Source organism: Adiantum capillus-veneris, chromosome 9 (genome assembly GCF_014529385.1).
Source record: "Adiantum capillus-veneris isolate H3 chromosome 9, ASM1452938v2, whole genome shotgun sequence".
In the NCBI taxonomy this organism is placed as follows: domain Eukaryota; kingdom Viridiplantae; phylum Streptophyta; class Polypodiopsida; order Polypodiales; family Pteridaceae; genus Adiantum; species Adiantum capillus-veneris.
The window spans coordinates 91,842,320-91,867,161 of NC_140939.1; the positions used below are offsets into that span (position 1 = coordinate 91,842,320).

The window sequence follows — 24,842 nt, forward strand, 5'->3', positions numbered from 1 at the left end:
TAAGACGTAGCTAAATAGATAATTGAGTAGATTACTTAATGGAGAGAGACAGATTTATATACACGAGATTATAGAGTAGAGAGAGAGAGAGTACACACGATATACGTGGTTCACCCAATGTGGGCTATGTCCACGGGAAAGCAGCCACTCAATGGCTTTAGTACTTCAAAACAAGAAGTAGTTTACAAAGGGATTATACCCTTAATGGAGCTCCCGCCTTGCTTCACTCTCACCACCTCACACTCACCTTGTTGCATCAACTTCACACTATGAAATGTGTGTAGAAATGGCCTCCTTTTATAGGCCAAAAGGGCTGCCCTCTCTTATGAGAGACAGCCATGTGTAGCCGCCCTTGTGCGGATAAGTCCAAATCGGACCCTCCAATCCGCCCATGTGTGGCCGCCCTTGAGAAGACAAGTCCGCTTTTGAATTCGGCCACCGGCCATTGAATTCGGCCACCGGCCACCGGCCATTGACTTCCGACCACCGGCCATTGGCCATTGACTACCGGCCACCGGCCAACCGACCGGTTGTTTTCCGACCACTTTCCGACCGCCGTCCGGCCATAATATTCCGGCGAAAAAAAGTCTCGGGGGCCTCCGCCCCCGAGGCCTTTAAAGTTGCCCCTGATTCTTGTCCGTGAAAATTTTGGTTTCCGGTGAGTGATTTTCCTTCACGCACGATGGCTTCTCCTCATAATGGGGGCCTTACAAATGTGCGCTTTTACCACATAAAATTACAAGGGTAAATCAGGCTCCATACTTAACAATCTCCCACTTGGAGACTGATCTCCAAACCAAACCTGTGACTGCTTTCCATTCTGGCTTTTTATCCTTGAATGCCGATTGAAGATGAGCAAAAGCTCAACTTCTCCTTGTTGACAACCTTTGTAAACATGTCTGCAGAATTTTCACTTGTATGCACCTTTCCTAGCTTTAGTTGTCCCTCTTCCAAAAGAGTGCGTATGAAGTGATATCTCACCTCAATGTGCTTTGTCCTTGAATGAAAGGCTGAGTTCTTCGCAAGATGGATAGCGCTTTGGCTATCACTGTACAAGACACAATTGTCTTGTTTGAATCCAAGCTCTTCTAAGAATCTGTGAAGCCACAGAATTTCTTTGCTTGCCTCCGTCATTGCTACATACTCTGCTTCCGTGGTAGAAAGTGAAACCACTTTCTGCAGCTTTGAAGCCCAACTTACTGCTGTGCCTCCAACCGTGAACACATAGCCAGTAGTGCTCCTTCGAGTATCTTTGTCACCTGCCATATCTGCATCAACATACCCTTCTAGAAAAATATCAGTTCCTCCAAAATACAAAGCATTTGTTGTTGTCCCTTTTAGATACCTAAATATCCACTTCACAGCTTGCCAATGCTCTTTACCTGGGTTGTCCATGAACCTACTCACAACTCCCACTGCATGTGCAATGTCTGGCCTTGTCCAGACCATAGCATACATTAGAGAACCTACCGCTGCAGCATACGGAACTTTAGACATATAGGCTATCTCCTCTTGTGTCTTTGGACACATATCCTTCGTTAGTTTAAAATGACCAGCCAAAGGTGTAGAAACTGGTTTTGCATTTTGCATTGCAAACCTTTCTAGTACCTTCTTGATGTAATCTTCTTGAGATAGCTTTATTGTCTTCTTCGTCCTGTCCCTTGATATTTTCATACCAAGTATCCTCTTTGCAGCACCTAAATCTTTCATTGAAAAAGATTTGGACAGCTCCTCTTTTAGGTCTTTGATGTCCTGCATGTTAGCACTTGCAATCAACATGTCATCAACATACAACATTAGGATGATGAATTTCCCATCTCCCAAATTCTCCGTGTAAACGCAGTGATCCGAGTTGCATCTTGTGAATCCATGATCCAACATCCATCGATCAAACTTCAAGTACCATTGTCTTGATGCTTGCTTTAAACCATACAAGCTCTTCTTTAATCTGCAAACCATTTTCTCCTTACCTTTTACTTCATACCCTTTTGGTTGAAGCATGTAGATTTCCTCCTCTAAGTCACCGTGAGGGAATGCCGTATTTACATCCATTTGCTCGAGATTTAGATCATGAGCAGCCACAAGGCTTAAGACAAGCCTAATTGAGTTCATTTTTACAACAGGAGAAAATATTTCATTGAAGTCAATACCTTTCTTTTGAGAAAAACCTTTTACCACAAGCCTAGACTTGTACCTTTTCTTCCCACCTTCTTCTTCCTTTATCTTGTACACCCATTTGTTTTGAAGTGCCCGCTTACCTTTAGGCAACTCAACCAACTCCCATGTTTGGTTGCGATGTAGTGAGTCCATCTCCACTTGCATGCTCTTCGTCCATTCTTCTTTGGATTCATGTTGCATAGCTGCTTCATATGATTCCGGCTCTCCAGAATCTCAGATCAAGAGATGGTTGAAAGAAGGAACAAACCTTTCTGGAGGTCTACTTGCTCTTGTAGATCTTCGGGGAATAGGTTGAGGCTCCTCATTTTGTTGACGTTGTTGCACATTGTCACCGTTTGCAGTCCTTGAGTCTTCACCGTCCTCAAGCTCCATGTACTCATCACCTGTTTCTTTTGTTTGTTTTCTTTCCAAGTAATCTTTGTACATATTTTGTTCGTTAAAAATTACATCCCTACTCCTTAAGATTTTACTATCTTCAGGATTCCATAGGCGATACCCAAAGTCTCCTTCTCCATAGCCAATGAAGAAACACTTTTTGGACTTTGCATCTAACTTTGATCTTAGGCTTCTATCTATGTGCATGAAAGCCTCACACCCAAACACTTTGAGAAATGCATAATTCACCGGTTTACCTGTCCATGCCTCTTCTGGAACTCCCCCATCCAATGCCGTTGAGGGTGACCGATTGATTAAGTACACAGACGTACTTACAGCTTCCGCCCAAAGCTCAAGCGGTAGGCCTGCATGTAGCCGCATGCTTCGTGCTCGTTCCATGATTGTCCTGTTCATCCTTTCCGAAATACCATTTTGTTGAGGTGTCCTTGGGGTTGTCCTTTGCCTCCGAATGCCATTGCTAGCACAAAAGCTTTCAAAAGCTTGGCTGCAATATTCACCTCCATTGTCGGATCTGAGGCATTTAACCTTGGTACCTGTTTCATTCTCCACAAAGGCTTTCCACCTTTGAAATATGGAAAATACATCGGATTTATTCTTCATGACATAAACCCATGTTTTTCTAGTCGCATCGTCTATGAATGTTACATAGTACAATGAGCCACCAAGTGATGGTGTACTTGCAGGACCCCAAACATCAGAATGAACCAACTCAAGTTTTTTATTTTTTCTTTCATTTCCTGATATTTGAAATTTTACCCTCTTTTGTTTACCATAAACACAATCTTCACAGAACTCTAAGTCCACTTCTTTCAAACCTGGTAGAAGCTTCTTTGTTTGAAGGATTTGCATTCCTTTGGCACTCATATGCCCAAGTCGGTAGTGCCACACCGCACTGTCAACTTCTGTAGTTGCTGCACAAGCTGAAGGTTGCGTGCTAACAACACACAAGTAAAGTGTACTGACTTTTTCACCCTTGGCAACCACCAAAGATCCCTTTGAGATCTTCCACCGTTTGTTTCCGAATGCAATGTTGTGACCTTCATCGTCCAATTGTCCTGTAGAGATCAAATTTTTGCGAAGAGAAGGAACATGCCTAACATCTTTAAGCTTCCATTCATTTCCGTTAGCAGTTTTGATAGAAACTGTACCTTTGCCGACAATCTCACAAGCTTCATCATCTCCCAAGTATACATACCCAAAATTACCTTTGGTGTAGTCTTGGAAATGTTGCTTGTGTGGTGTCGCATGGAATGAAGCCCCGGAATCTACTATCCAGGAATTAGACACATTGTCTAATGAGAGAATTAGAGCATCTTGCTCTACTTTACCTGCCACATTGGCCTCCGATGTTGGCTTGTTGTCTTGAGACTCTGTCTCCTTCTTCTTCTTGGACCAACAATCCTTCTTGACGTGGCCCTTCTTGCCGCAGTTCCAACATTCAAGAACTGACTTTGTTCGTGATTTGCTCCGTCTTGAGCGATCACGACCCTTTTGGTTTTTGAACCTCTCCTTAGGCCTTCCTCTTGTTTCCACTGATAGTGCAGCACTTGATGATTCTCCTGTGCTTCTCCTTCGCATTTCCTCGCTTAGGAGAACACCCACAACATCATCAAACTTAAGAGTATTTGTGCCAGAGATAGAATTACTTACAGCCATCACAAGGCTGTCCCAACTATCCGGTAGAGATGATAGTATAAGGAGAGCTCGCACTTCGTCATCGAAATTGATTTTCACTGATCGAAGTTGACTTATGTTTGTGTTAAAGTCATTTAGGTGTTCTGCAACTGAACCATTCTCTGCCATCTTTAGATTGAACAAGCGCTTCATAAGAAACACCTTATTGGATGCTGATGGTTTCTCGTAGAAGTCGTCAAGTGACTTCATCAAGTCCTCCGTGGTCTTCATCTCCGAAACATTGAAGGCCACTGTTGATGCCAAGCTTAACCGGATTGTTCCCAGTGCCTTTCGATCAAGGACAATCCATGCTTCATCTGCCATTGTTGCGGGCTTCTTCGCAAGACCGCCTAGTGGCAAATAGAGGTCCTTCTGGTAGAGATAGTCTTCAATCTGCATCTTCCAATGTTGGTAGTTTTTGCCGTTGAACTTCTCAATCTTGAGCTTCCCTTCCTCCGCCATAACTCCCACTCAATTCAAGGAATCCTTTCCTTGAGATAATTTAGCTACGAGCAAACCTTGCTCTGATACCAGTTGTTAGGAAATAAGACGTAGCTAAATAGATAATTGAGTAGATTACTTAATGGAGAGAGACAGATTTATATACACGAGATTATAGAGTAGAGAGAGAGAGAGTACACACGATATACGTGGTTCACCCAATGTGGGCTACGTCCACGGGAAAGCAGCCACTCAATGGCTTTAGTACTTCAAAACAAGAAGTAGTTTACAAAGGGATTATACCCTTAATGGAGCTCCCGCCTTGCTTCACTCTCACCACCTCACACTCACCTTGTTGCATCAACTTCACACTATGAAATGTGTGTAGAAATGGCCTCCTTTTATAGGCCAAAAGGGCTGCCCTCTCTTATGAGAGACAGCCATGTGTAGCCGCCCTTGTGCGGATAAGTCCAAATCGGACCCTCCAATCCGCCCATGTGTGGCCGCCCTTGAGAAGACAAGTCCGCTTTTGAATTCGGCCACCGGCCATTGAATTCGGCCACCGGCCACCGGCCATTGACTTCCGACCACCGGCCATTGGCCATTGACTACCGGCCACCGGCCAACCGACCGGTTGTTTTCCGACCACTTTCCGACCGCCGTCCGGCCATAATATTCCGGCGAAAAAAAGTCTCGGGGGCCTCCGCCCCCGAGGCCTTTAAAGTTGCCCCTGATTCTTGTCCGTGAAAATTTTGGTTTCCGGTGAGTGATTTTCCTTCACGCACGATGGCTTCTCCTCATAATGGGGGCCTTACAAATGTGCGCTTTTACCACATAAAATTACAAGGGTAAATCAGGCTCCATACTTAACAAAAACATGGCATCCCATTATCAATTTTCCACTTACAAATGTACACTTTTGCACTTTGCATGCCTTTATGCGTATATTTGATCACTTGTTAAAGCTTCACATAGAGTACGCTTTCACAATGAAACCACTTTCTAGATCCGTGGAAGCCATTGGAATAGTTGAAACAATTCTAAATTCGATTGGATGTCATGGTGGCAATGTTTCTATCATCAGTGAGATGGATAATATGCATGAAGTGCCACAAAAAGTATCTATGAATGGTGTGAAAGCACGTAGGTTTTTCAAGAAACCAGAGATGCGAAAGGAGAGGGGTGAAGAGGATGCTCCATGGGAGCTATGGAAAGCGCTTTGCAAGTGTACGACCGATCAAGATTCAAATCCCGTGCTTGTAAATCTGCGTAGGCAAGTGTGGCACCACTTGGAGTTAGTGCTTCAAATCATGTGGAAACCCCAAACCACGAGCGAGCAACAAAATTTGTTCAAAGATCACATTTCGAATTTCACTAAAGCATTTGTGCAAGCGTGGGGAGAGAGCAATATCACACACTACATGGTAAGTTACTTTGTTCAGTTCAAATTTTGATGCTATACATAAATATTTATTTGATCTAAGCATTTTTTCTTGATGCAGCATATTTTGTATGCGCATGGAGCATTCTTTATGTCAAAATATGGTTCATTAGACATGTGGAGCACTCAAGGAATGGAAAAATCACATTATCCAGCCAAAGGTGTTTACTTTAAAAATACACGTCACGGTGGTGGAACTACGAGATCCAACTACATGAAGGAGATGTTTGATTGGTTCTTTCATTGTTCTTTGGGGAGATGTCATGCCATAGAGCGAGCGCGAAAGTCAAGTCTTGCCAAGGAGGTTAGGAGATAATCTCGACTTACTGCTAAAGAGAAATCGAGAAACTCCACCGGACCCCTTAATCATGCTAGGTGGCGTGAAAATCGCCATAGAGTGGGCAAACGTTGGTTACCCAACATGTAAAACAAATGATGCTATGCAATGTAATGTTTATGTTTGTAGATGTCTTTGTTGAGTTGCATATAATACTTCTCCATTTATCTATTTTTTGTTTTTTATATTTTGATGATATTAAGAGTTTTTTTAAGTGGCCTGGTCAAGTGTGAAGAGACCTTTAAAAAAAAAAATAGAGGGCTTTTAGTGAAGAAGGAGTCTCATTTTCAATCTTGCCCCTTCTTACACCATGGCACGCACAAAGCAAACAGCAAGAAAAGATCAACCTTTTTTTGCTCACCCTCACTCAACCGTCCAAGGTACTCAAAAACCACCTTGGATACACGAACAAGAGCTCATAGAAGAGATGGAGAGAGAATGGTCAGGTGAGGAGCAACAAGATGGACAACCTTCACGCAAGAAGAAACGGGTAGTGACATCAGACACAGAAACAGAAACGGACAACGAAGCACAAAGCCCACCATGGAGCGGACAGGAGATCCCAAGCAATCATCGAGTTCCGGCCGGGAAGACATTGCCACGTGGCTTCGGCGCTTTAATTTGCCGTCAGATCAGCCTAGAGGTGATCATGGGTTACTAAATGAAGAGGATTTTGAGGATGTAGCAGACGAGCCAGTTGGAGCGTAGGGTGGAGTTGAAGAGACAGTCGGAGCACATGGTGGCCTTGAAGATGCGCAAGCTCCCTCTCGCAAGCTCTCTCGTAAAAAGAAAAAGTTTTTTAAGGTTCGCCCTCGCAAGGCCCATGTCCCAGATCCTACCATCCCTCAACAACGAGCTCCTTCTATGAAGCGACGCATTCCAAAGGCGTTGCAAGAGATTCGTCACTATAAAAAAACTTCAGACCTTCTCATACGCAAGGCACCATTCGCACGTTTGGTAAAAGAGATCATGCAAAGTTATCGAATGGCGTTTCGAGTTCAAGGTATCGCCGTAGAAGCTTTGCAAGAAGCGGCAGAATATCATCTAATTTCTATTTTTGAAGACACCAACTTGTGTGCTATTCATGCAAAACGGGTGACAATAATGCCCAAAGATTTAGCTCTTGCGCGTCGAATCAGAGGACAAAGAGATTGAATTTGACTTTTAGGCAATTTTGCCAATGTAAAGATATCTTTTTGAAATATAACGAGTCATGGCTTTTTCAAATATAACGCGTCGTGTACATTTGTTTTAAGTGATAAGTAAAGCTAACTAGAGAGAGGAAAAGAGAGAGAGAGAGATGTGGATAAAAGAACTGTCAACCAAGTTTGGTTGATTAAATAACCAAAATAACATTGTATTCTTATAATTTTGGTATAAATAAGCTTTAATTAGGCTGTCTAGAGGCCTGCCGTAGAGACGCGCGAGAAGGCAGACGTAAATGTTACTTCTGCCTTCTCGTGTGCCTCTGCGGCAGGCCTCTAGACAACCTAATTAAAGCTTATTTATACCAAAATTATAAGAATACAATGTTATTATGTTTTTATTGATGGAGATTGGACTGAAAAAAACTCTATATTTTGATTCAGAGAATTACACAAGTGTATCACAAGATAGAACCAATCATATACTATCTATCGTACAATAAACTCAATATAGAAGTTGAAAAGTACCAGTTAAAATCAATTTCCATTCGAATTTTGAAATAACAAAGTACAAAGATGTGATATATCTCATTACATATTTGAAGGAGTTAATTACAAGATTTATGCATCTATTGACTGTTTGAGTCATCTAAGATATGGCGAGCAATGTTTTCTCGGCGCTCTTGGACGCAAGGAAGCTGTTTGTGTAGCACATCCCAAGCAATTTGTTCCACATTGCTTAGACCTACAGCTTGGCTTAAGGCCACGTTACAAAGCACACGACCACGAATGTGTGTCGCAAATGCAGCACTGACCAGAGATTTATTTACAAGATATATAACTTGGGAGGCTTGAGATATGGTTGACAGGCATAGGATGCGGCTCATTGCTCTCATCATTGACACCCAAAATTGACCACAAGGAGTGTACTCCTTGTGGATTATCGCAAAACCGTCCTGGGGGAGCTTGCCAAGGTAATGCGCAAGAGACGACTGCCATCCAAAAGCTTGGCGCCTACCATCTCCTCCCAGACGTGCATGCTCATCCAGCTCCACAACATTCTACAAAGAAATTAATAGGTAAATAAGATTTCAGAATGCAACAATGAAAATTAACGTAATCACAAAACAAAAATCGATTAATACCTCTTGTTTTTCGTTGTCTTCATCGTTTATGCCTTTGCTGTCAAGAGAAATAGATGAATTGGGAGCCATAGCGACACTCTCAAGTTCATCTATATGAACAGGCATAGGAGTGAGTTGGGCTTCAAGCAATGCGCGTGTAGCTACAAACTCATCCTCTGACACATATGAGTGCGGTGCATCTGTCACCGCCACCATTGCCAACTCCACTGTATCTACCACACTTTCTTCAAGGGGAAGGAGGCTTCGATCCAAAGGATCGGAAGAGGGGTCAATGGCAGAGGACTCTATAGTGGCACAGAGGATGGACAGACACTCATCCATGCGGATGTCAAAAGTCTTTTCAAGATCATGTAAAAACAAATATTCCTCCCCATCTATCACAATTGGGGAGAGGTGTTCAAAAAAAACCTCCGGAGTTAATGTCTCCTCCGGTGCATTTGCAACGGGCTTAAAGGATGCTTCTGCACCCTCATCACCCATGGATTGGCGGCATCCATGACACCTCCTGGGTAGGTTAGGGCAAGAATATTTCCCTCTTTGCTTGCATCCCAGGGCGTTGTAATGGGCTCCTTTGTGTCCTTGACGACACTCCCAAGGCGCAAATGAGGCAAACTCACCTCAGATCTTTCAGGCTCCTCCGCAAGAAGAAACACAAAAGTCGCCAAGCGACTTAGAAACTGGGTGCCGACCTTCTTCTTTTTCAAACGTGAATCTTCAATGTACTGACCTACCTCATCCGCAATTACACAAAATCGTTGAAGTTGCTGGGTGAAAGACCGATCGCCTTTGTGTATGTAGCGAAGCAAATCACATGGAATCCACAATTCCCCTTGTCCGACAATTGGTACAACATACTTGTCGATGTAAAATTCAAAAAATTCTAAGATACGCTGAAAAGATTGGCTGTTTAGGTGAATAGTTGCATTCACATCAAGGAATTGGGTGAAGAAATTGTGAAGATTGTCACGATCTTGCCACTCGGTTGTTTGTAAAAACGCTTGGAAGCGTTGTAACGCCGTGGCTTCGGGAGGGGTGGAGGAGGATGCCATAATGCTAGCTCTTAAAGTAGGAATGCAAAGAGTGTTGGAGCTCAAATGAGAGTGTGAACAGGCAAAGAGTGTGAAAATGGTAGGGTTTAGGAGGCTTTATATAGCACGCCCCCCCCCCCCCCCCCCTCCCAAAAAAAAATATCAATAATTAAAATATTAAACAATTTTCATTAAGTAACACAAATAACAAGAAGTTATAAAAAACTTACAAACTAAATTACAATCATTTAACTCAAAAAACACATCACTACAACTTTAAGATAATGTGCATTGCCAAAATTTGATACAACCATTTGCTTGAACTTACAATTGTGATATTATAAAAAATTTAAGTACAAAACATAACTACTCTAATGATAAAATCAAACTCTCTTCCGTCATCCACGCCTTTTCAATTTGAATCGTGCTCTCCATGCGGCTACCAATCTAGCAAAAAATAAATAAATTAGCATACCCAACTTAGAGCAGGAAATAATTAAAAAAACATAAATATAACATAATTAAGAGAGAAAAATCATTCACCTTACATCGTCCGATGTAAAATTTTGTATCTTCTCGATGCTCTAAACCCATTATCACTAAGTGCTCCCACACATTGGCCAATGTCCAATGCTTGTTCACTTGGACGGTTTCAACGGCACCACTCGACAATTTGATTGCAATATCAAATACCTCAATTGTAGCATCGGTGGATTGCAATGGAATCCATTCACCAAGCTTGCACATCCACCTTTCATAGAAGTACCGCACGTAAAGAATGGAGCGCACCTTGATGAAACGGATAGCAATGCCGAAACTTCCAACGTGACACCGAAAGCGATCTCTGTTGTGAATTCCTTCAAGATGCCCCCACTTCTCCCCAAGGATGGCTTCCAATGTATCATATTGTAGATCTTTGCAAACATACATAGTATTTGTATGATGGAAAGGCAAAGATCCAAAGATGCTAGCGAAGACATGAGCAGGACAACACCATCCAAGCCCAACTGAACGCGAGGCTTTTCCAAATTTTAATGATGCTCTCACATCAGCTACAATCTTGGCTTTCAAAGACATTACAATGAATGCATCTAGCTTTGGCCACTCCATGCTACGCAAAGTTGTAGCCTCCAAAGGTTGTAGCTCTCCGTAGCCTTCCTCATCTGTAGGTACAATGTACTTGTGGGTGTAGAAGAACACCCTCTGTCGTGCAAGGTTTGATGAAGTTGTGTTGGAGAAGAGCATATCCCCAAGACTTGCATGCATGGCCGTAAATGTGCCTGAAAGGCACGAGAGTGGTTGCTCCTCCACAAGGCTATGAGGAAAAACATCTACATAGAAACAAAACATTCCGTGAGATGTAAAAAGTCCATTTTTTTGTTACCACCAAAACCATTGAAGTGCAAGGGACATACAATTACAAGGAAAATCCCTTGGGTTGGTGATCCCTCGTAGACGCATGTGTCCAAACATGAAAACATGTTGAACGATTGCCACCGTACCCTTGTCTCTTACTTGCTTGAAACCTAGTAGTCTTCCCTTCCAATGGAGATCAACGTTTGTTCTTTCACGAACACGATGGGGACCGATTGCGGAAGGTTGCATGTAGACCCACGCACCTTCTTGAAAAAGCTGAGGTTCCCATTGCTGCTCCTCATTCTTCGAGTTGTGGAGAACCATACTTTGAATGATGGGTTTGGGGCGTCTATTTTGACCATTGTTTGCCATGGATGCTTAAGTGGGAGCTTGAAATTGCAATGGAGAGCTTGGGGAAGGAGGAGGGAGACAAAGTTTAGAGAGAGAGTGGGAGCTTATAGTTGTAATGGAGAGCTTGAGGAAGGAGGAGGGAAACAAAGTTTAGAGAGAGAGTGGGAGCTTAAAGTTGCAATGGAGAGCTTGAGGAAGGAGGAGGGAGACAGTTTAGAGAGAGAGAGAGTGGGAGCTTAAAGTTGCAATGGAGAGCTTGAAGAAGGAGGAAGGTGTAAGAGTTTAGAGAGAGAGAGTGAGAGCTTTGTGTTATGGAAAGGGGCTATGGAGGAAGGGAGTTTTGGAAAAAAGGTTCTAGAGTGAGAAAATGACTTTTTGATCATAGGGTAGGTTTGGGAGGAGTTTTGGATGAAATATTTTGAATTTTTTTTTTAAATTTGAAATTTTAGGGTTTTTGCAAAAACGTATCTGTGGACCCACCACTCCTCCCCTCCCTTTTTTCCCCTCCCTCTCTTACCCATCCACCTCCCTCTAGGATACAAAGCAATAAATGAGTGGACAACCCTATTATTCTCTTTACTTTCTTAGGTTCTAGACTTATATACATTGCTCTCTTCCTATTGGCTGGAGCCTAATTAACCTTAATCCTATATGGCCCAAAGATAGATTGGTAAATTTGGGGGATCGACAACCCACAATGACTGCCCCTCCCAAAATAAAAATGGACCATTGATCCCCTCTTGCCCATGCCCATGTGAGATAGTGCTGAGGTTTGTTGAGAGAGAATGTGTGTGTGTGTGTGTTGTGAGAGAGAGAGAGAGAGGGAGAGAGAGAGAGAGAGAGAGATAATTAGGGAGAAGTGCGCAGAGGCCTTGAGACCAACGAGCAGTTAGTAGACTAGTTGGAAAAGTTATGTCTAAAGGGTCATTTGGATGATGTTTAAGCTTAGGATGGATTCACACGAGCAATACCAATGTGGCAGCTCTGGGAGATAGTTCGGTATTGGGACTAATAAATATGACAACATTCTCAGACAGCTTATAACATTGGGTGGGGGTGGCAAGGATCACCATATGCGGAGCAGCGAGAATATAAGGGGGTGCTCAACATGGTAGAACACAATATAGAGGAATTGATAATGGGAGATTGAACAGAGTTCAACAAATATAGCAAGGAAGCTGAGACGATGCTTCACAGATAGAGAAGAAGGAATTGTCAACTGGAGTACATGGGGCATACATTGCTTTGGTTAATCCTAGGCAAAAGCATGTTGACATGAGAGGTGGACGTATCAAACTTAGCTTATGTGAGAGTACCAAGGACGATGGACCTTAGAAGCTCATTGCTTCAAGGCTCTAAACCCGCAGATTGCAATATTTTATCTATTAAAATTAATCTAGGGTACGTGCATCTTAGATCCACGGCCAGGCCTAGAAATTGAAGGGTGCCTTTGTCCTTCCTAGGGAAGGGGATTTCCCTTAGTTGGCCTTTGGAGAGGAAGGGCCATCATACACTTTGCCCATCATCATGCAAGGCAAAAATGCACCAACCCATCACTCGATACCCCTTAATTTTCTTCCTCATATGAAATATTCACTTGCTTTTGGTGTATCTTTTGTTGTTCCATACTAAGAGGAGCTAGCATTAGGTATTCTTTAATTAAATTCGATGGTTAGTAAATTTTTAGAATATTGGTATATTATACTTTAGCTCTGTTTGCTCCTCTTCCCTCCAAAAGCATCACCATTAGTATTCACATCTCTCTCTCTCTCTCTCTCTCTCTCTCTCTCTCACACACACACACACACACACACACATATCTTGTGAGCACTCACTTTAGCCAACATGTGCCACAAGAAGAGTGTGCAAGTTTGAGGGACATTTGTGAGGTGAGGCCCTCTGACAAAAGGAAGAGGAGGGAAGCAATTCAACGAGGTAAGGCCCTCTAAGAGGAAGAAAGAGGAAGGTGTCTTGGTCAATGCCTATTGCAACAAAGGCATGGATGACATGATCAAGGAGTTTGTGCAAGGGTAGAGGCTAGGGGCCAAGATGTGGTTTGAGATTCTCTTGGCATATAGTGGCCCTTCAACGGGCATGCTCCTGCTTGCATGCTACAGCTGCAAGTAGGAGAGAGGACAGTGGGTGGCGCAAAGAGAGAAAGAAGTGTACATAGAAAGTGTCCATCTCTCATGTGAAGCCATGCAGAGGCCAAAAATACGTTGAGAGAGAGAGAGAGAGAGAGAGAGATTGTGACTTGTTTCCTTGAGCCTCAATGATATGTCCTCATTTCCTTTAAAAGATTCATGCCCAAACTCAATTGTAGTCACACATGCGCTAGAGGCTAGGACATTAGAGGAGGAGCTTAGAGGTTGCTAGATTCTAGAATCATCATGCACGTTGCACACATCACAAGTCTGGTTGCATCAGACTTTGCATTGCAAAGCATCTACATCCGTATAAAAAGCATAACTAGTGAGGTGCCACTCTGAAATCTTGTCGCATTTTGATTTTTTGAAGGTCTTAATTAAAAATAACATATAAAAAGTGTTATCTCTTCTTTGATTTAGGTGGTGGGATTCAAATTTTAATAAATTTAAACTTATATTTTACCACCTTAGAGCTTAGGCTTTGTTTTTTTTTCTAATATATAAGCAATGCTCAATAGGAGCTATTTATATTAAAGAAGAAAAACACTACAAGTGTCTTGGCTCTTATATGGACCTGCAACCCACCATTATAGACCATGAAAACCCCATGTGCATCACATACCACAAGGAGCATAAACACCATAAAGACTAGGATCTTACAAACAATAGATTTGGACACAGATCTTGAGCAGCGGAGGCCACCACATCGAGGTCCTTGCCACCCCACCCCAACATGTCCAATGGATAGGAAGACAAAACAACACACGGCAGCAAATTAATCTATCGGAGAAACTTCCTACCACCACAAAGCTCAAACTAAAACGAGTCGATCATGAATGCATCACATCCGAGTTACACCTTAGAACTTAGGCTTATGTTTTAACTAAGCAACCTTCTACTTTGATTTTTTTTGGGCTATTTTATAGAATTTATCTTTGAAAGGCATTTTCAAAACTTGCAATTCCTAGTGAAGGCTTATTTTCAAAGGACCCGTCTATTGGGAAGGGGCCTCTGAACGGCATGCTCTTCATCGGGAAGGCCTATCACAAAAGTGCCATGCATGTGCAAGGCTAGACCCCTAAGGAAGGGTGGGAAGGGTTGCAATTTCCAGCACTGTCCAGGACCACGGCCCACAATCCTCCCACCGTAGATCCCACCCTTCCGCATCGCATCACCTAGTCCTGACTCCTGAGCCCCAACCGCCGGGTGGGTTTTGGCTTAATTTGTCCTTGGGAAAATGCAGTTCGGTTACATCACAATTGCAACAGCTAGAACTTGAACAAAGCTGGCATGCAACCTCGATAGGTGGGCTTGATAATGTCGTCGTCCTGATCTGGGTTAATATTTTCGAGGTTAATATTGTCAACAAAATCGGCCGGGAGAACGCGAGGCTGAATAGACAGTGTGTCATCTGGACGAACAATGTCGGGGTAGCGAGGGCGACGTCGATGTCCTGTGGCCTTGTAGAAGTGGTCGTAAAAGAAGTCCAGCATCTTCTTTTCTGACTCATACCAGAAAACTTCATGGCGAGGCTGGATGACTTGAATAAGACGGATGCACTCGCCATCAAGCTTACCCAACAGAAACAAGAGATAGGCAGAGTGGATTCGCAGGCGGTGCGGTTCACCCTCTGCCAGAAGCCCCTTGAGAGTGCACACCATACGGTCTTGTAGGGGCTGTGGGATCAGTGACGGCTCCAGCAGCTTATTCTGCGGCTTGCCCTTCATCATCATCTTGTTGCAAAACAGTACCAAAGTTCTCACCACAGCCAGCGACTGCGACTGCGGTGTGGACTCACCCACTAATTCCACCAGCCTCTGCAGCACAGTTTTGCCGCCATTATCGCTGGTGATCCTGCTGGGCGGCGCCATGGTCGTCTTCACCAGAAGCTCCGGATCCCTTCTCGCCAAGCCTCCAAAACAGTTGACTGCAACCCACCTCCCGTGCCCCACAGTCATCAGCTTCTCTGCCACTCTCTCCAGAAGCTCCTTGGGCAGCTTCACCTCCTCCAACTCCAGCCCCCAGTAAGGATCCGCCCAAAAGCCCACCATGTTAATGGCTGCCTCCTGAAATTTATTGTCGCCTCCTTCCAGCGCCTTCTGCACGTAATCCATCCCTCTTCTATGCGCATACAAGTATGTCATCAGCCCCTTGCACTGCCCCACTATCTCCTTCAACTGCGACGCCTCTGTCAGCATTCTTCCCAAAATCTTAAATGCCACTTCGCCAAACAGATCATCGTCCCCACCTCTCTGCTGATAGCCAGAGCTGAGCTTTGCAGCGAGCACTTCCTCGTAATACATCAGGATGCTCCATTCCATAGGATTTCTCAACGCGAAGAAGGTGATTGTCACGGAGGATATAGAGATGACAGCAGTGATGAGAGCCAGTATGTAGAAGAAGAGGATGAAGCTCTTCAGGTTTGGCTCAATGAGATCTGTGTGCACATTCAAGAAGCGGTAGAGTGGTAGAAAGAAGGAAGCAATGGCTACAGAAGCTTGAAGAAATTGGGAGATTTGGAAGCGGCGGCAGCCGTAGTCATAATGAGGCTGAAGCGGTTTTTGGTTGAAGACGCTAAGGCAGCATAGATACATTGTGAGGATAACATGGGCGAGAGTTTGATGAAACCATGACATGGATGAAGGGATGACGAGGGCTACCACAACTAGGAGGGAGGTGGGGATGAAGAGGAGGTCGGGGAAGCGGAGGGAGGAGGCAAAAGCCCCAAACAAAACTCCAGTGCCTAGGATGAAAACCATAACTTGGAAAACTCTAGAGATGAGATGTAGGATGCGTGCGGCTTCCGCGGCGGCGTGCGCCCTTTCCAGCTGCTGATGATATAGCAGAGCACGGCTCTCGGCCACAGTCATCATGTACTTGCCCTTGTTTTTAAGGTTCCCATCCATGGCCGGCATCAAGATCTGAACATCATGATTGTTGGCGGGTCTTCTCCTCTGCAGCGCTTCTGCAGGTGTAATTAGCGGTGCCCGATCAGCAGCGGGCAATCCTAAATTGGAGCCTCCAGTTAGAGCTTGAGCCGCCGCAGCGCCGCCTGCACTGCTAATGGCTGCCATGCTGAACAGTCGTAAAATATATAAATCACTACAGCTAATTATGTACAGGATAGAACAGTACGACTTAAAAATTAGCACAAGAATTAGCTGCTGGAACTAGTACTGAACATTGGAAGCAGAGTATAGTACACAGAAAGAGCAAACCAGCCATGGCTAAAGAAGAGGGTTAGGCAGCTAGCCTATGTCTCCCCCAAAGGAAACTTCCACATGACTTTCTCATCACGTCTCTTCAACGACCGATAATGAAGAGGAAAGGGGGAAGGAACCATCGGGTACGGGTTAGCCTGATAGGCCTATGTTGCCATGTCTTATTAGTTGGCACTGACTTGGCAGGTTCAAATCCAAGAGAGGTACTGACTTATGCATTTTATTTAAAAATTGACGTCTAATGTTCTCGAAATTCTCATGTAGACTTGCAGCCTGCAGGGCGTAGATCCCATCACGGTATGTAATGAGACGGTGAGACCTCTTGGCCTTTACTACAGTGGGCATGCCCTAGATTCTCCCTTGTTGATCATCATCAACTTGTAAACAACTTGACTCTAGAATAGCAGATTCCTACGGGCAGGGGTCGATCTCAGCCATGCAATTGTGTGATGGCACGGAGCGTAGTCATTGGGCAATGTTGAAACAGGACGGCTAAATCGACTCGATTTTGTAGGTGTTACTTCAAGCGTCTGCATGGTGTGATGCATTTGCACTACTTATTTTGTGTAAGTAAAATATACTACAAAGTGATGTATTTGAATTTCCAACAACCTTAAAGTACCACTTTGACTTGCTTGCTTGGAGTCCCAGTGACTTGGCCATTCCCCTTTGAAGAAAAACTTTTATTGAAAACAAACATCTTAGTGCCAACATGCAAAAACTTTTATTGAAAACAAACATCTTAGTGCCAACATGCTGGTTATACAAACCTAATGAAGCTTCTTTGAGTACCAAGTATCATCTTTTGTGAGAGAGGAGGTCGATTTCATATGTGAGATGATCCATGCAAAATATTTGTTACCCATGAAAACATGTAGATAAAGTACTCAAGTATTCATGGACATTAGTTCAAGAACACACAAATACCTCTCTTAAATGTCCCAAATCATATTTAGGAGACAAGTTTGTTGGTTCCAAGTAAGTGAAGACATTGTTTGGAGTTCCATTTTCCTTGAGAGCACAAAATTAATACATAAGAAACTCTTCTAAGAACATTTTTAAATGTTATGTAATTGACCAACCTCTAATTGAACTTCACAAATATCTTTAGGCTTCCCTTCTAAAGTTGAATTGACACTAGACATTTATTGTAAAAATGAGAAAAGACTTGTATTCTTGCAAGGTTGTACCTAAAGAGTTAAAATGTCCCAAAAAAATTAAGCAAAAAATAAAAAGTATAAGAAAACATTCTTACCAATGCTTTAGAAGTTGTTTTATGCTCATTCATATTTAGATACACAACTGGAACTTATATCACTTGTCCCTAAATTCAACTATACCGAGGTGAGTTACTAATCAATCAAAAGATAACCATATCAAGTGACACCTCAATCATTACTCACAATTTTCAATGATTATACTTGTATGAGGCTTCCTAGAATATACGATGGCATCATGATTGATTGATGCAATTTGAACCCTCCATTGGTCAAACTTATTTCCACCACTTAGCTTTGAAAGAGCTATTCCTATTTCAACTTGCTTCGTGTTTGCATCAAGAATGGAATAGAGAAAAATTGTTGTGGCATACCTTGAAGAAACAATCCACATCTACATTGGATATTCTCCTCTGATATAATCTTGGATGATCCCATGATAGTCACCTTCTCTTGTAGTACACTTTCTGGAACATAGCAAACATCATGCATGGTTGGTTTATGCAAGGCTTTGCACTCATTTCCTTGGATTGCATCTTCGTTATCCAAATCAACCATTATTGCATCCAGTTTGTCACCTTTAGAGATCTCCCTCAATATCTTTTGGTGGAGCTCCTTCTCTGACATATGGTTGCCTTTACTAGTGTTTGGAAAGATTGGCCCTGCTTTGAGCCTCATATACCATCTATGTTGATTTAGTTTGAGAAAAAATTTTCGTTGTGTCATGTAGTCACTATCTTCTAGTTCTTTCTTGTTACGCAAAGGAGACAATGTCTTTCTTTTTTGATGGATGAACGTATCAACTGCCTCTCTCATTTTCTTGTCCTTAGCCAAGTCTTCATACATGAACTTTTTAGGTGAAAATAACCAAGTCCTTGGTCAGCCCACCTGCGAATTTTCTCCAAGTTTCTATTATAGACACGATGCTCCAAAGAGAACTTGTACCGGAGAGAGGTTTTCTCCTTTGCGGTTGTTGAAAAGATTGGAGTTCTGGATCTTGGCATAGACTGAAGTTTGCTGTCACTTGAACAAAAGTTTTCTTCTTTCTCCTCCTCATGTGACATTGAGGATGATTGAAATGTGGTGAGTTCATTTTGATCATTTGGAACTTGCTTCTCTCTAAGCAATGAAGCCTGATCTCTCTCTCCAACTTTACTTTGAGCCTAGCTATGCAACCAAACCTATGTCCACTTATGTCAACTCCTAGAGCTTCCATTGACATATTTTTGCATATGCTGCGTGTGTACCGATCTTGACCCAAAAATCTTTTAATGAAACATGCCACTTGATGAGCATCCCATTTGAAAATGCTCGCCAATGGCTCATCTTCCATGTTGACTTAAATAAAGATAACCTATTCAAAAAACACATGAATTAAAAGCCAATGGTAAGAACCATATAACAATGGATCAAATAACACTTGTTAAAAACTAATACACTACCATTGACCTTGCTCATTATACCTAGTGATGATTCTAAATTCCAAAATCCCCTATGTATGCCATTTGTATTTGCGGAGGAGCACAAAGAGAGATCAATGTCATTGATAAATAACTGATGGAAAATTATAGACATTTCTCATGTTATTTCACCCCAATAAGCATTAACAAACAATTATGAATACGGAGCTAAACAATATGCATAATTTTTATCTTTTGTAACATTCATAAATACAAAAGAAAGAAGAGAGATGTATATAATCTCTCCTAAATGGTGATGGCTGTATTATGTACATTGCCATTAGAGAGAGAGAGAGAGAGAGAGAGAGAGAGATAAAGAGAGAGAAAACAAGGACTATAAAGCCCCGCACATGCCAATTATGTGGTGCAAGAAAATCAAAAAATAATTACATTGCACTAATTTTTCCCGGCTCATGACAATGCGAAGCCAAGGTATCCTCATTCAAAGATACTTAACAAGATTTCTATGGAGAGAATAATTGGATTGGTTGTGCATGTATGTGTGTGTGTGTGTGTGTGTGTGTGTGTGTGTGTGTGTGTGTGTGTGTGTGAGAGAGAGAGAGAGAGAGAGAGAGAGAGAGAGAGAGAGAGAGAGAGAGAGAGAGAGAGAGAGAGAGAGAGAGAAAACAAGGACTATAAAAGCCCGCACATGCCAATTATGTGGTGCAAGAAAATCAAAAAATGATTACATTACACTAATTTTTCTTGGCTCATGACAATGCGAAGCCAAGGTATCCTCGTTCAAAGATACTTAACAAACTTTTTATGGAGAGAATAATTGGATTGGTTGTGCATGTATGTGTGTGTGTGTGTGTGTGTGTGTGTGTGTGAGAGAGAGAGAGAGAGAGAGAGAGAGAGAGAGAGAGAGAGAGAGAGAGAGAGAGAGAGAGTTACCACTCACTTGTGCACTTTCAAGCCCACTTCAAGCGCTTTCAACAGATGAGGTGCCACTCAAAAGCTACAAATGCAGAGGTGCTTCCAACTATTGCATATGCACTTATGAATGCCCACGTTCACCTTTTCAAACTAAGGTTATCGTGAGATAATAATTTGGGCACCCAAGAGCTGGGTAAATTTTATTGTAAAAAGTCGTTCAAAGGCCTTTTAAAAGAAAATTTTCAAGAAAGGAATAGTCACGGTGTCGTGACTATTCCTTCATAAAAAAAAGTGCTTCGTAGACGTTTCTGAAGAGCTCTTGAGTGACGTAGCTTTCCATTGTCTTCATTCCAAGGTTGCTCCAGCGGCGTCACCCACAAAGAGGCCTAGTAGTGCTCCCTCGGCATGCTCCCTACTTACAACCTCGGGAAGGTGCTAGTTATTGAAGGGAGAGAGCCGGCCGGCTCTTGTATTGAGCAGAGAAGCCAGTGTGACAGCATAAAGAGTGGCAGAGAAGACATATACTTCATACGTCTATTGCAAGGTGTTGTGCAAAGTTTGGAACTACGTGCAGGGATTATTTTGCAACGGTGCATTTTCTAGGTAATTCCCACTTTTTATAAGAAGAGTGACACTCGATGGCATTCCAACCAACCCTCTAAAGGGTCCCCCACCCTGTTGACGATGTGGTATTTGCTTTAGATTGCATAAATGGACTGTACACACAATGCAATACCTCAAGTGGAGACTCTAGTGACTCGAATGATGACTGGATGATTTGAAGCACCTTCGATCCTTCTTAATGTGGGATTGCGGATGGCCACCAAGGATAGATCTAGGGCTGATTTGCACTCTTGATGTGAGAGGAATGAAGGGCTGAAAGCCGACTACAAATAAACAACGCAACAAATCTCTCATATAGAGTAGGGCTGAAAATGCAAATCGCAACGATGTTGATGCTGGATAATAGTGGAGCACTCAATGACGATGAAGGAATGGCCAAGATGAGTGCTCAATGGGATGCTCAAGTACCAGAGCCCATCTGGAATAGGTAGCATTATCAAAGCCTGCACCGCCTCACTGGTGATGGACTAAAAACAAAAAACGTTGGCTTGCTCTATTGCTAAGAAGTAGCACTAGGGAGTGGTATTAGGCATGGATTTGAAAACACTAGCTGAACTCCCTTAAGAATGCTCGTTGATCTTGCAGGCTGAAAATGCCAGGCTGGTTGTTGCCAAAACACTAAGGAAGATGCTCTCCTGCAACTGTCTTTGCAACTTGACTTGAAAATGGGAGCTCTCCTGCTCACTTGTGCCGCCGCTTCCATGCCAGCCATTGTCATAGCCATGTTTGTCATATCCTGCAATCAATGCATTCTAAGAGATGACCTTCTAGATGACAAGTCCATTAAACACCTCTTGTGATTTCATAAGGTACCACATCTAGCATACATATCAACCATTTGTAGGTGTGAGATCCCCAACCCACCAATACCAAAATTGGGATGGGATCCTTGACTAGGCCTATGTATAAAGGTGACGACAGTCCTATACTAAAATCTTATGGACTTTGGGTGGATCAGATATAGGATCAAAATATACAACATCTTTTGGTCCACTAAAATTAGGGCCTATAACTATGGGTCTAATTCTACCTGGGGTAGATTACTTTAGACACCTGATCAAACACTCATTGATTTTGTGATACTATGGACATCATCTATTACACGGGTTTCCTCTGGATTCTCCGTCCCAATGAAAAAGTATACTTCAATCACTTGAAGGTCTTCGGTCCATTTGAGTCTCTTCATATTTAGATCTAAACCTTCTAACTCTCCTGCATCAATGAAGAAAATTCCACTAGATCCTGACCACTTGATCCTCCAAATGGGAGGAGAAAATCTCTTGTCTAGCCATTTCATCACGCTTTTACGCATTGAATAGTGTCGCGATAGGCAAGCCTTCATAAATCTAATGTTGAAATCAATGAATTTTTGATATGCCTGATGGAAATCTTCTTGCAAAGATGGGGATAATTCTCTCTCTTCTTTCTCTCTCTCTCTCTCTCGTTTCAGTTTAATACCTCTTTAATTGAATTTGTCAAAGATCACTTATTTCAACCTAGCACCTTAAACTTTTCCCTAGGTCCAAGACTTTAATTAACACGCGCTTTGATACAACTTGTGAGATCCCAACCCCACCAATACCAAAATTGGGATGGGATCCTTGACAGGTCTCTAGGCGTAATAAAAATCAAAGTCTCTAAACAAGAAAAATACAAGGAATAGACCTTTACCATTGAGAATGGCTTGGCTCTATAGCCCTAGAAGAAGACCTAGTCCTATCTCGCAGTGGAAATGGGACAACACATCAAAAGTCCAAAACTATTTTGGCCCTATAACTTCCACAAATTGGGCTAAGGTATTCTCAACCAACACTTTTTCCCAATGTGAGGACACAGCTGCGGTGGACTCCTCTTCCAAGTGAAGATGTTTTCAGGACGCTTTTAGTGCGTGGGAAATCGGGATGAATAGTTACTTGACTAATCAGGTCCACCCATCCATGATTGACAACCTTAGTCAATCCCCACTTACCACCCCACACTCACACATGATTCTTTTGTTTTCTAATTACTATCATATTGTTTTAAAATTTAAAATAATGGTTTCTTTTAACTTTTTGTCACAATAATTCCTTTAATCAAGTATTAAAGACAACATTGAAAAGCATTCTTTTAGCAAACAGACATCTTTAAACTTAAGACAGGGTACTGTTAATCAAAACATTGTCCATAATAACCATGACCAATACTCTTCTTGTCTCAAGACCACCTAAGGGTGTAAAACGGAACCCATTCCTTGTTCACAATCCAGGGTGGATAAACCCCCACCAAAGGTTCAGGGTGCCCATAAACCAAACCAGTTGCCCATACAATCAGACAGCTCCCCTAGGATAGAAAATGGTATCCTAACTTATGTAGAAACATCAAGACATGACACGGAGTAGAAACTCATCATTCATAGGGAACCGATTTATCCGTGAAAAGCCATCATTATTCATCAAAATATACCAAGGAGTCGAAGGTGTTTTGAGACAAGCTGTCTTAAGGATGATTAATCATATCTTTCCTAATTCAACCAGTTTTAACTCAAACAATTATTTTCCTAATTACAAACAATGCACGTTGGTTTCTTGGAAGTTACCTTCCATTTTAGGCCAATTAGTCATTTTTTTGATTCTTACTCACTCCTTACGTATGCAATGTTAACTTATAAAAGAACTTAAACTATTTAAAGACTTAATTGAATAATGGAAACCCACTTGGGACTGATCAGCCATCTGCTGTTGCGTTGGCATATGAAGACTCTCCTCTGTAGACCTACTACTAGGCCCGACTTCATCGTTGTGCAACGCTCTAGTTTTTTTTGGAGCTACATCCTCATCATCAGATTTAGGATTTGCTCGGGTCCTTTTGGGTGCCATAACTTCTCAAAAAAGACGTCGAATCATTAGGTAAATTATCCAAAAGCTAAACTTAACCTTTGTATGCAATTTTAACCCAATCTAGGTTAAATTTGTAGTATTACTTGGTAAATTCTTGACCTAGAAATTTTTGATCTGCCTATATAGATATGGTAACTTTTTTCAAAGCTTCCCTAATGGCTTTAAAGCTCTCCTAGTTTTCTTATATTTTTCTATATCTTTTTCCTAATTTCTCCATCGCATTTTCAGCTTGGAATCTACTTATTTTGAGCTTAATAATTTATTCTATCCACTTTCTCTTAAAAGTTTCATTTCCTCAACTATATATCACTAGTTTACAATTACTGTAATTTTCCTAAAAACTTTTGACTGCAAAGTCTATTTATTTTAATTAATCTTTTGCTAGAAATAGGACTTTTGGTCAATTATAATTTTCTAAAATAACTAATTAATTATTGTATACTTATCACAAGTAGATAATGATATTTGTGACCTTTAGTAGTTATCTTTTAATTTTCCAACTTCATTATCTAATTTTCATCTTTAACTTTCAGCTAGACATAGTCCAATTTGACTTAGATAAAAAGCTATATCAAATTTCTAGCTTTAAAATATTTATCATGCCTTTTTTATCATGTAATCTAACTCTGATAAATAGCATGTAGTCATCTAACATGATTTACCAATTTCTTCCTTTAAATTTCAGCTATAATTATTATAATTTGACCTAGATAAAATCTATACTAATTTTCTAGCCTTGAAATAATTATCAGAGCTTTTTTATCATGTAATCTAACTCTGATAAATAGCATGTAATCATCTTTCATGAGCTACTAATTTTCCCCTTTAATTTTTAGCTAAAACTAGTATAATTTGACTTAGATAAATATCTACTAATTTCCTTATTGTTAAATAATTATCACAGCTTCTTTATCATGTAATATAAC

The 24,842-nt window shown here is 41.9% G+C and overlaps 2 protein-coding genes and 1 pseudogene across 2 annotated transcripts; all 3 read right to left on the bottom strand.

Moving 5' to 3' along the window:
* Positions 1–10,062: 10,062 nt before the first annotated feature.
* LOC147450800 (uncharacterized) lies at positions 10,063–14,301 on the bottom strand. Its single transcript, XM_086519836.1, has 2 exons — positions 11,201–14,301; positions 10,063–11,116 (listed from the first exon to the last, which is right to left on the bottom strand). Exons 1-2 carry the CDS (start codon positions 11,511–11,513, stop codon positions 10,266–10,268), a joined length of 1,164 nt encoding a protein of 387 aa, XP_086375962.1. The 5' UTR covers positions 11,514–14,301; the 3' UTR covers positions 10,063–10,265.
* Positions 14,302–14,450: 149 nt separating this feature from the next.
* LOC147450801 (uncharacterized) lies at positions 14,451–16,975 on the bottom strand. Its single transcript, XM_086519835.1, has one exon. The coding sequence runs from the start codon at positions 16,711–16,713 to the stop codon at positions 14,908–14,910; it is 1,806 nt and encodes a 601-aa protein (XP_086375961.1). The 5' UTR covers positions 16,714–16,975; the 3' UTR covers positions 14,451–14,907.
* Positions 16,976–17,630: 655 nt separating this feature from the next.
* On the bottom strand, positions 17,631–19,410 carry LOC147450802 (uncharacterized; annotated as a pseudogene).
* Between the last annotated feature and the right edge of the window lie 5,432 nt (positions 19,411–24,842).